The following is a 12,815-nucleotide window of genomic DNA, read 5'->3' on the forward strand; positions in this document are numbered from 1 at the left end:
ATCCAGGGCTGACCTACAGGGACTTAGTTGGGAAATCTTACCCTAACCACCTGGCGGCTGCGATCTTGTCCCTTCAGGCTTCTTTTTTGACCCCAAGCTCAAAAACATTGAAAACGAACATCATTTGGGTTCTGGCATTTTGCTGTGGTGTCCATCAACGAGCACAGGGCTTTTCCAGGAAGCCTTAGAGAGCTGGAAGCACCACTTCCAGAAGTTCTTTGGAAGTGTGGAGGCTTAGCTGGATAGTATGCAGAAAAACAATAGCCGTACCTTCTGAGACTTTTGCTTAATAATGGTTTCTGTGATTTTGTGGTGGTACCTTTTGACTTTGTACTCTGAGTGTGCATTTTCTCTTTTAGGGCAATACAGGTGCTCCTGGAAAACCTGGCCAATTAGGGAATTCAGGAAAACCGGTAAGAAGTCATTTTTCCTCCCCTTAAGTTATAACCCTCTGAGATCACCCAAAGGATTAAAAATTAAAACTTTTTCCCCACCTGCCTTCTTTATAACAGGGCCAGCAGGGGCAACCAGGAGAGGTGGGCCCCAGAGGACCCCGGGGCTTCCCTGTGAGTATTTCCCTGCTGTAGGACGTCCCCAGGTGCCTTTGCGAGCGTGGCTGCACACACCTTCCTTCCTCCCTACACAAATGCCTTCTGATATTTGAGCATGCATTGGTCCAGAGAAGCCACTGAAATTGGACTGTCATTTAGATAAGATGTCTTCTTTTCAGAAAATGGAAACAACATGAAGCACTTCAAAAAAACACGATGCTCCTGTCTGCTCTCATTCCACATTGAAGACAACATTGTAGTGCAATTTAAAAAAGAAAACAAACAACTTTATTTATATTTAATTCATATGCCATCTAATTCACCCACTTAAAGTGCATATAGTATTTTGTTTTTTCATAGTTGTACAACCATAACCACAATTCTAGAACTGCAAAGGGAAACTCTGTACGTGCATTCATCCCCCAATTTTCCTGAACCCTCTAAAACCAAACCAACTCACTACCAGGCAGTTGATGCTGGCTCTCAGTCACCCTGTAGGACAGGGCAGAGACACCCCAGTGTGTGTTTGAAACTGTAGCTGCTCACAGGAATAGAGAGCCCAGTTTTCCGCCCATGGCGTGCCTGGGGGCTTTAAATGGCAACCTTTCGGCTCACAGCCTGACACATAACCCCTCCACCAGGGTCACACCACCATGAGTCCTCTCTCTGTTTCTATAGATTTACCTTTTCTAGAAATTTAGTACAAATGGACATTTTTCTTTTTTGATGTGTGTGTGACTGACTGACTTTTTATTTTAATATTTTCAAGGTTTATCTGTATTGGAGCAAATGGAAATACTTAGTTTTTTAATTGTTAAGTAGTATTGTATTGTCTGGCTGTGACACAGTTTATTTAGTCATTTATCAGGTGATGGCTCTTTGGACTATTTCCAGTTTGGGGTTAATGTGACTAGGCTATATGAACACATGTGCATATTTTAAGTGGACGTTTATTTTAGAGTCTCAAGAGTGTATACCTAGGGGAAGGATTACTGTGTTATATGGTAGCTCTAGGGGCAGTGTGGGGTGAATGTTGGACTGCTCATTTGGAAGTTTGAACCCACTAGCTGCTTCATGGGAGAAAGAGGAGGCTGGGTAACGGCTCCTGTAAAGTTTTACAGCCTTGTAAACCTTAAATGTTTCTAAGTAAGAAACATTTCCAGTTGGAAATACTTCTTTTAAAGCATGTTTTGAGCAGGTGGAGGGAATTTTCGTGCTTGAAAAACGTGAACTATCCCAATATTGTGTGGCATCAGCATGGCGTTTTCCATCTCAGAGTTGATATGTATCCCTGGCCTTTATGGAGTAGTTGCTTGAAGTTTTTCTGCAGCTGAAGAAACTGGCTCCCTCTGCTCACGATGCTTCATGTGCACCCGGCTCCTCACTTACTCCTTTCTTGTCTTTTGCAGAAGGCAACAGTTTCTAATGAAAATATTTCCATATTTCCCTTACTAGTTGTAAGCAATGAGGCTGTTGTGAGAGCACATTTATAAAATCCTGATGATGCTTTATGATGGGTCTGGAAAGATGGAGTAGTATCGGAAAAGAACACTGGCATTTGCTATTACATCTTCTATTCATTTTATAGAATGGGAAATTTGTATAGTGCAAGGAATATTAACTGAGCGCCCACTGTGTGCCGGCACCATGCAATGGGCCCCTAAATGACAGACACTGGAGTAAGCCTGTCCCACTTAAGTGCCATGAAATATATAAAACCATCAGCTGCAGACAGAACTGTAGGAGAGGGGTGAATCGATGCTCACATGTGATCAGAGTTAGATGAGAGAAGGAACCTGAAGTACGTTTGATGTTTGAATTTCTTCTAGAAGCCAGATTCATATCATTCCTCCTGTCGTGGAGACTCAAAGCCTGGGCATTCTTTCTCCATCACATTGCCTGTCACCATTAGGACCTGTTGATCCCACTTCTTCCTTTTCAAGGTTTCCTAAATATGACTCTGACTTTCCACTCGAGTTTCTACCCCCTTGGCTCAGGCCACTACCTGCTGCTTAGATTATTGCCATCATCGCCTGATTTGCTTTCCACTTGCTCCCTGCTCTCCCAGATTCTCCCTGTGGCTACTGGCTGTGATAATTCTTTGTTCTCTAGGATTCTTGTGCATCGCAGGACATCTAGCATTCATGACCTTCACCCGCTGAATATGAGTGGCATTCCTTCCATCATTAAGACAAACAAAAATGCCAACACAATCCCCAAATCCACAGGGAATGATAGTGCCTTCAGTCTGTACATACACTACCCTGTGTTCCTTCCAAAATATAGCTTCTGTTTTCCCAGGATCACTTCTCTTTCCCACTTAAGTACTTTTAGTAGCTGTCTACCGACGATACGCCACCACTAGCCTTATCACTTTGTCCGACTGTGGTGGCTTGTGTGTTTCTGTGATGCTGGAAGCTAGGTGACTGGTGTTTCAGGTTTCAACAGAGCCTTCAGGCTAACAACCCAGACTACAGAGAGGGATGTGGGTGCACACTTCTGAGGAATTCGCCATGGAAAACCTTGTGGACAGCACGGATACCGAAAGCCTCGTGAAAAGAAGCATTGCCATCGGCGGTGCCAGAAGGTGAGTCCTGCAGCCTGGAAGCCATGGACTAAAGCCTATCAGTCTGTATGCTGAGCAAATAATCCGAGAAGTTGGCTTATATGGAAAAGAATGAGGCATCCGGGACAGAGGAAGGGTTATTAATAACCTATGGGTTGCAGATGACACAAGCTTGCTTGCCGAAAGCAAGGAGAACTTGAAGCACTTGCTGATGCAGATCAAGGACTGCAGCCTTCGGGATGGATGAAACTCAATGTAAAGAAGACCCAAACCCTCACAACTGGACCAATGGGCAACATCATGATAAATGGAGAAAAGGTTGAAGTTGACTTGATGGTTCCCAACAGCAGCCACAACGACAACAACCGATAAGACAAAGCCCACCATGTGATGCCGGTAACATTTCTGGCCTTTAGGACTTACCTAGATCCTGTGTTCCAATCAAGCTGTACTCCTGAATGATTCCCAAGTACTCGGCGCCTTCAAAGCCAGAATATAGACGGCAATACATTTCAGAGTGAACATCCCTTCGGCCTCTGACATGTAATTGAAATGTTCATTCCACCATGAAAATGGCTCTGAATGTGCGCTATTACTCAGACAGAACTGAGCTGTCCTTAGTCTAAAACCCACAGTCCTTGATCCCTTTGGTCCCCATCCTGTGCCTCCATCATCACTCCGGAAAGCCAAGGACATGCCTGATTCATCTTTGAGCTCTCTATCTCACCACGCCCTCTCCAGGCTCCAGGCCTGACCAGACTTGCCGTAAGCTAGATACGCAAGACACATTTCTTGAAATGAATTGAAAGTAGTCTAAATCTTATGAGCTGTCTTTATTGGTAATAAGTGAATTCTCACCTACTATAAATTTTTCAGAAAAGTGCCATGGCAAATTATAAATATTATAGTTTTGAATGGAGTTTTAACACTATATCTACTTACCGAAAGATACATTTTCCCCATTCATTTTATATCATTAAATTCAGTTTTGTAGATAAGTTTGCACATTCTCTACTATTCCTCACAAGTTTGATCAGTTTTTTTCTGCAAATCTTAACCTTGAGAAGCCTTAGTAGCAGAAACGAGAATGTATTTGTCATGTGCCCTAATAGGTCAGCCGTTCAAACCCACCAGCACTGCAAGAGAGAAAGCGGAGATTTTCTGCGCCTCTAAGGATTTATAGCCTTGGAAACCCCAAGCGGCTGCAGTGTCTTCTAGGATTGCTATGAGTTGTAATGGACTTGACGGCAGTGACCTTGATTTGCCTTGGAACAGTGCGGCAGGGCTCATTGGAACCTGTTTTGAAATTCAGTGGGTGTGCTATTCTCTTCCCGACCATTGCTCTGTCCACGTCAATGCAGAGAACATTGGCGTGTTTGGTGTCTCCAGTGATTGCATGCGAGCATGTATCCCTATCTTGGGGGTTATGCTTCTGGCTTAACACACACGTGGCTACTCACACTCAGCGTGGTTTATACCTCAGTCTGGCTTGCTACGTTTCCAGAACAGACCAGGCGCTGTGGCTTTTGATCTGGCCTGTGCAGTAGCTCCTGCCCAGTTCCCCCGTCCAGGCATCTCAGGCTTCACGAGGGCGCTCACTGACCGGGTTATGTTGGCTGTGGTCTTGCAGTACTGCAGGGTGAATGCCAGGCTGATCTACTCCCAGCTTTCTGGAAATGATATCGTCTTGAAAGTATCAAAGCCTGTTTTTCTTCTCTGGCAGACTCCATCCCACCCTATCATTAAACACCTCCGCACAGAGGTCTGCTTGCAGCGCATTGCTGAATAATGTGTGCCGTGTCCTCTCACATCCCCTACCTCTGGATAGCCTTCCTTCTGATGACTTCTAAGTAGCCATGATGGTGGTAGTGGGAGGGAGATGTGATCATCCCGTAGAGGGAAATACAAACTGTACAACACTGAAACATTGATTTATATACACGTGTGACATACCCAAAGGTTATTATTAGAGTAGGACTACTATCTTCCAATGTTACAATGAAAATGTATTTGGAAAACAATCTACAGACGCCAGCTTTGATTTCATGGGTTAACCAGCTATTTTTTTTTTTTGCTAGAAAGAGGCACTTATATGGCACAGACAAATATAACTAAAAACAAACAAACAATAAAGCAAACAAACTCACTGCAGTTGAGTGAATTTGACTTATCGCCACGCGACAGGGCAGAGCAGAACTGCCTTGTGGAGTTTCTGGGGCCGAAATTCTTTGTGGAAGCAGACTGCCTCGCCGTTCTGTGTGCGCCCGGTGGGTTGGAAACACTGGCCCTTAGAGGAGCTTAACGTACTTAACACAGGGCGCCTACCAGGACTCCTAGACTAAGCATAGACCTTTCCTACTTCTAAAACTGGCAAGGCACTAAGAATAATGTTCCTTCTTTGCCTAGTTAGTATTTTGGTGAATCGTGTAAATATAATAACCACAATGGAATAAAATATGAGTCCTGGTGGCGTAGCGGGTTATGCTGTGGGATGCTAATCACCAGGGCGGCAGTTCAAATCCACCAGCTATCTAGAGAAAGGTACGGCCTGCTACTCCTGCAAACATTCACAGTCTTGGAAACCCACAGGGACAGTTTTATCCTGACCTAGAGGGTCACTATGAGTCGGAATAGACTCGATGGCAGCGAGTTTTTGAAAGAAAATATACTATTTGGCAAGAATTTGGGCAGCGTTGTTGCTAGGGGCTGTCAAGTCGCCCATAGTGACCTTATGCACAACAGAAGCAAACACTCCCAGGTGAGTCGTCCTCACGATTGATCTGATGTTTGAGCTCATGGTTGCAGCCACGTGTGAATCCAGCTGGTTAAGGACCTTCCCACATAATGTCCTTCTCCAGGGACTAGTCTCTCTTAACATGTCCAAAGCACCCAATGTGTTTGGGCAATATAAGTACATAATTAGATCTCTGATATTTTCTGTGATATTTAAGAAGTTGAATAGTTCTATCTTAAAAGGGAAACTTTCTAAATGAATTATTTGTCTGGATGCATCTATCCAAGTGATTATTACAAAGTAGTGACCAATTTATGAAGAGGGTACTTTTAAAGAAGTTGGTGACTTGATGATTAATGGAATTGACAGACGCGAGCGAGATGAGGACCTGAGACCTGCTATTCCTTGTAAGCATGGCTTGTGCTCTAAGGAGACTTGAGGGCAAAGAAGCATTCAGCTTAAGATCATCTATAATTTTAATTGATCTATTTAGTAATTTCCTTGGAGAAAAACAGTAGCTAGCACTTGTGAGCGGCTCTATGCTAAGTGCTTTATGCATCATACTTTATTCAATCCTCACGGAATTCCTGTGAGATGGTTACTGTTGTCACCCTGATTCGCTAGATGACAAAACAGAGGCGCAGTTAAACTGATTGCTGCCTGGAGTTGCCAGCTGGTGTGCAGAACTGGCCTTCAGATTGCAGTGGGCTGAGCAGCCACGTCTTCAGCTCCACCCTCTTTAGGTCTTGATAGCCCAGGCCATGGTTCAGGTGGATGCTTTAAATTTGTAGTTAGTTGACCAACTCCCGATGCCATAAAACCTATCGAGCCAGATTTAAGCCGTAGTACACGGAACTTTCATGTTGGATACTTCACACGAGTCTCAGCAAATCACGATCAATTATTATGCCTACTGCCATGGAGGCAGGTCTGACTCATCTCCATTCCCGCTCACAGCAACCCTGTGCGGCCGGGCAGAGCTGCCCTGTGGGTTTCTGGGTCTGTACTTAGTCACAGGAGCAGAAAGCCTCCTCTTGTGATTAGCACCCGGGCTCCAAGGGGTCCTCTCTGGGAGCTCCAGGAGGAAATATTTATGGGAGCGGACAGCCACTTCTTTCTCCCAAGGAGCTTCGGGTGGGCTTGAACCACGGACTTGGTGGTTAGCAGCCCTGTGACTAACCCGTTGTACCACCAGGAGATAGGATGGTGGGAGATATCCAGTGAAGTATCTTTCCAAGGAGCTCCTTAGGGTCCTGTGATGCACATCTGGCGGAGAGTTCTTATTTTTTATGAACCCAGATGGACCCTTGACAGAAGGATGAACTGGCAGAGTACCTGTTGAAGATACGTTTGGTGGCACGGATGCTCCCAAGGAGCAGCTGGCGGTTTCAAACTGCTGACCTTGCAGCCAGCAGCCAAGGTCATAAGTACTTAGAGATGGAACAGTAAGACGAGTGTATAAGGGAAAATGAGATTCCAGCAGAAAACAACACTGGCTTTTGACTGGAAAGGTAATGGATCCTTCCAAAAGAGATGAAAGGTTACACAACTCTTTGTTTTAATTTTGACCTCTGGTTTGTGGAAGGGGAAGAAAGATGCATGCTTTATTTTGAATACGATGGTATTAAAGTTGATTTAACCGGAAGTGAAAACGTGTAATTGGAGGTGTTTCAGGAACAGCGGCTTCTAAGTAATGTTCTTTGTAGTGCTCAGATGGGTTAAAGACCCACGTGTGGCCTCACACTCCTGTACCGGTCAGGGTGCTTTCCTGAACACTGCGGAAATCTATCGAAGGGCACTTAGTTTTAGCCACCGATGAATCCGATTTGATACGTACCAGAAAATTACAACTCACAACTAGAGATTGTTATAATCTGGTAAATAGGTCCTAATTCTCAGAGAAATGGAATAAGACATCTTGTTCGACTAAAAGACGGATGAGTAGTACGTTGGGAAGAAACGAATAATGTTAGTAGAAGTAGCTATATGTAGTGAGCTTTAATATGGAGTTGTCATGTCATTTTAAAGAAGAACGTCTTTCATTGTTTAATATCCACTTTCCAGGCAAAATGATCCCTTATCTTATAATCTCAGTCATTCTTCAGTTGACTTGAGTATACCTTAAAATAAAAAAAAAAGATTTTACAAGACTTTGCTTAATTGTATACATTTCTTGATGAAAGGACTCGGTGGGAGGATATGTTTTCCTTTCTCCCAGGATTTAGAGTCTCAAACATCTCGAAATACCATAAAAGTGTTGCTTTGGATAGCATCACTACAAATTGTCCTTTTCAAAATATATTTAATCTTTCACGGAATTAAAAAAAACAAGAATGAGAACAACCGAATTCTACTTCAGACAGCTTATGTATGCCCGCCATCTGTGTGTGTGAAGCTGACATAGTAATTTAGAGGTAAGCGTCTCGGTGCCATCTCTTTTCCATTCACAATGTTCAAGAGCATTTGCCAGATGTTGCTTTGAAGTGTGTTTCAGAACCTACAGTCCACACCATGTCCTAGTTATTGAATGCAACTCAGAATTAGTGTAGCTGCACCGCAAGAGCTCATAGACTAAATTAGGGGGTTCAATACGTACACACATAGCCATGGGCTAGGTCAGAAGTGATTCCCATGTGGAAAATCACGAATCGCCACATCGTGCACAGGTATCAGGTTTTCCTTCCACCTAGCCATCTATCATCACAGAGACGAGCATGAAAGCATTTACTGGCAGCTGGAAGAATTGATGCTCTAGCGTTTTGTCAGACGGTCGCTGCCTTTGACAAAGGTGTGGACAAGCTTTGGTGGCTTTTATATTTAACAGGAACCTAAGAATGATGCCACTGTATGGACTTGGTGATTAAGCACTTATATTTGAGAACGCATCCAGCTGATGATGAGCTTTGTGCCTTTACAGGGCAGTCGAGGAGAAACAGGACCAGCCGGACCTCCAGGAATTCCAGGTAAACTGGTAAGTAATGTTACTACACGCCCCAGTTTATTTGTTCTCCACAAAATTTAAAAATAAGCAAGGAAAACAATTTTGAAAGGCTAATCTGATAGCTTCCTATTATTACACCGATGCACAAAACTGTAAACGTGGAACTGGAAACTATACGTAGGATACCCTCAGAGGGTATTATAATCGATGTGGTTTGTAGCATAGGTTTTAAACCCAGGAGGGACACGAGGCATCGCATTTGGCCCCTGGCTGGTCTTGGAACGGGAAAGAGCCCGAGTGAATGCCGTCTTTGATTTCTGCTGAAGAACCTGTTTACACAGTGGGAGCAGCAGCCCTGCAGCAGGGGCTTGACTGAAAGGGCCCTCTGTTGAGAAGCAGTGCAGATCATGGAAGAAGGGTCGCAGGCGTGGAGGGGCATGGCGACGGGGCCCTCTTCCGAGGTGGTGGGAGAGGGGCAGACCGGAAGAGCAGGGTTAGTCCGGTACATCTCCGTGTGCCCTGGCTTGTGCAAACTCTATTGCAGTGACTCTGACTGTGTGTTTTCTCAGGGTGCTTTTGGCAGCCCTGGCCTCCCTGGTTTGCCTGGCCCCCCTGGACTTCCTGGAATGAAGGGTGACAGGGTAAGTCAGCAAACACTCCAGAATATTCCTTGTTTGGAAGGGCAATGTCTACAAGGTTGAGGAATCAGGCTGTTTTTTGGCTCAGTGGAATATTTTCACAAGTCATCATACAGAGTGAGCAGAGTAGATATTTCACACACTGCGAGTGAAGATTAAGAAGCAAAGACCTGGTAATATAAAAGTTCATCGGAATGGTAATCCTGCATTCTATGATGCCTACCTTCCCGACACGGTCGCTGAAGACGAAATGGGTGCAAATGCAAATGTGGTGAAGAAAGCTGATGGTGTCCGGCTATCAAAAGATATAGCATCTGGGGTCTTAAAGGCATTAAGATAAACAAGCAGCCATCTAGCTTAGAAGCAACAAAACCCACATGGAAGAAGTACATCAACCTGTGTGATCATGATGTGTCCATGGGATCAGGTATCAGGCATCAAAGACCCAGAACAACAACAACAAAAATCATATCAATGTACATGAGGGGTAGCGTGGAGTGGAGACCCAAAGCCCATCTGTAGACAACTGAACAGTCCCTAACAGAAGGGTCACAAGGAAGAGATGAGCAAGTCAGGGTGCAGTATAGCAACAATATAACGTGCAACTTTCCTCTAGTTCTTTATTGCTTCCTCCCTCCACTATCATGAACCCAAGTCTACCTTACAAATCCAGCTAGACTAGAGCATGTACACAGGTACAGATAAGAGCTTGAAACACAGGGAATCCAGGACAGAGAAACCCCTCAGGACAAATAATGAGAGTAGTGATGCCACCAGGAGGGGAAGGGGAAGGTGGGGGAGAAAGGGGTAACTGATTACAATGATCTACATATAACCCCCTCACAGGGGGATGGACAACAGAAAAATGGATCAGTGTAAGACATGAAGAAATAATAATCATTTATAAATTATCAAGAGTTCATGAGTGAGGTAGGGGAAAAATGAGGAGTTGATACCAAAGGCTCAAGTAGAAAGAAAATATTTTGAAAGTGATGATGGCAACAATGTACAGATATGCAGGGCACAATGGATGTAGGTATGTATTCTGGTAAGAGTTGTACGAGCCCCCAATAAAATGATTTAAAATAAATAAACAAAAATCATTTAGACATTCTGTGTATTATATCAAAGTACAGGTAGTCTTTGAACTGTCTCTCTTATGAGGGAGGAAGGGCGGGGGAGGGGGATGATGAGCTGACACCAAGGGCTCACGTAGAAAGAAAATGCTTTGAAAATGATGGTGGCATCATATGTACAAATGTGCTTCACACAATGGATGGATGTATGGATTGTGATAAGAGCTGTAAGAGCCCCCCAAAAAGTGATTTTTAAAAAGAAAAAGCTCATCCTGTCGACAAGGTCTATTTTACTCTTTACAGGGTGCAGTTGGCGAAGCCGGCCCGAAGGGTGCACAGGTGAGTCCTGTTCCTGGGCTGGAATGAAGAGCAGCGGCTGGCGCACACTGCTGCGCACACGGGCAGCTGGCCGGCTGGTGTGTGGGAGCAGCTGCAAGGGTGGGGCTAGCAGTTGTTCTCACCTTTCTGGTCGTGAATGCAGCCTAGTGTGTAGTCTGGCGGGTAGCGGTACCTACTTTCCCCAAACAGGCTAGCGCGCATGCGGGCTGGGCCTCCAGCATACATAACCGCGCGTCCTTTCCAAAGCGCGCTCTTGCTTCTGCAGCTCACCAAACCGATGGAGCTTTCCGTAACCGTGCCACAATAGTTGATTTTGTTTCCTTTTAAATCAAAGCCTCAGCAAGTAAATGGTGCAGACAGGATTAGACTCGACCCTTTTTCATGGATTCTTTTCCAATTTAAGACACCTACTTCAAGGGTTGCTAACTGTGGGTCAGTAGTTTGAAACCACCAACTGCTCCTCAGGAGAAAGATGAGGCTTTCTACTCCTGTGAAGAGTACAATCTCCTAAACCCACAGGGGCAGTTCTACCCTGTCCTATCGGGTTGATATGAGTCAGGATGGACTCGATGACAGTGAGTTTGGGTTCTGTTTTCATTTAAGGATTATATATTTTATAAAATGACTGGACATGAAAGCTCAATGCTCGCTGAAACCTAGCCTCACCTCTGGCTTCTCCTTGAGCTATTTTCTGATGTTGACTAGCCACCGACAGCTGGACTGCCACGCTGCTGAGAGCATTTTGTATTTCTGGGCTTTCCTGGGCAAACTTATGTATGTGTACCAATGTTGCCTGATTAAAATGACTCCAGGGACTAAGAATTTTAAAATATGACATTTTTATCTAAAAAAATTAGGGTGCCTCTGGTGAAGAAGGTGAAGCAGGAGGAAGGGGTGAACTTGTAAGTCGTGTTATTTTCCGGCTTGGGATGGGGTGTGATGGGGCCTTGTTAATTTTGAACTGTATTAGAAACATATTTTCCTCATATATCTGCCCCTATGTGTTATCCTCATTGCCTCCTGAGTAGTCTACAATGTTGTGTAGGTAACAAAAGACTCCCCAAGATTGCAACCAAGCAACAAAGGACTCCCCAAGATTGTGGCTGATTAAAAGAGAAAGGAAACATCCCATGTTTGGAGTGTACTTAGGGATCTGGTCTTAAGCTGTTTGGGGCCAGGAGTGGGAAGGAAGTTCCCTTCTACCGGGTGTATTCTCTATCAATAAAGGAACACCCACACTGAACTTCAAGGTGATTCTTCCAGGACTACAGGAACTATCTGAGCAGTTACAATGTGGCAAGCAAAATCAAAATGCTATTAGAGTTAGAAAGCACCCGGGCACAAACATGGCAAAGCACCTTCTTTCTGTCGAAAACGTCCCAAGAAGGGACCTCCGTCTCCAGGGGAAGTCCTGCTAAATCTTCCGGAAGGCAATAAGCACCAGACCAGGTGACCCCTCTGCTGGAACTGCGTGGGCTGCTGGCTGCTCCCTATGGCTATGATTCGAACTCACATGACCTAAGATAGAATTTATGTTTGGGTCATTAACAAGGGGCCCGGGGATTTTTCACAAAGCGAGCTTTGGTTTTAGGGTTGGAAAATAAAAACCCAATCTGGAAATGCCACTTTATTCAGATCTTCAGGATTTAGAACTACTAGAAGAAATGCAACATTTAAATTAGGTAAAGCTTACCACCTATTCAGTACACTTCAAAGAGGATGATTTCTATTTAACTTCCTGTTGAAGTTGCTCATCCTGCAAGCTAAAGGAGTGTCTTAAGTCATTATGGTTTTATAGTAGAGATTAACTGATGGACTGAAACTACAGCTGAATTCCTATCTAGAATTAGTGGTGGAAATTTTTAAAGTAGTTTCTTTTCTATTGAGCATAAAAACTTATATATTTGATTTGATATTTAGATGAATTTTAAAATATTGTTTGAGTTTCAAACATGAAGAAAGTAAGCTTA

General features: G+C 44.2%; 1 protein-coding gene across 1 annotated transcript in view; it reads left to right on the forward strand.

The window, feature by feature from the left end:
• The window catches only part of COL9A1 (collagen type IX alpha 1 chain), a 95,074-nt gene that overhangs the window by 58,534 nt on the left and 23,725 nt on the right, over positions 1-12,815 (forward strand). Inside the window, exons 27-32 of the mRNA XM_075554043.1 lie at positions 360-413; positions 513-566; positions 8,769-8,822; positions 9,362-9,433; positions 10,810-10,845; positions 11,703-11,747. Of these exons, the coding sequence (XP_075410158.1) occupies positions 360-413; positions 513-566; positions 8,769-8,822; positions 9,362-9,433; positions 10,810-10,845; positions 11,703-11,747 (315 nt within the window). The remainder of the gene's footprint in view (positions 1-359; positions 414-512; positions 567-8,768; positions 8,823-9,361; positions 9,434-10,809; positions 10,846-11,702; positions 11,748-12,815) is intronic.

This window comes from Tenrec ecaudatus, chromosome 7 (assembly GCF_050624435.1).
Source record: "Tenrec ecaudatus isolate mTenEca1 chromosome 7, mTenEca1.hap1, whole genome shotgun sequence".
NCBI lineage: Eukaryota > Metazoa > Chordata > Mammalia > Afrosoricida > Tenrecidae > Tenrec > Tenrec ecaudatus.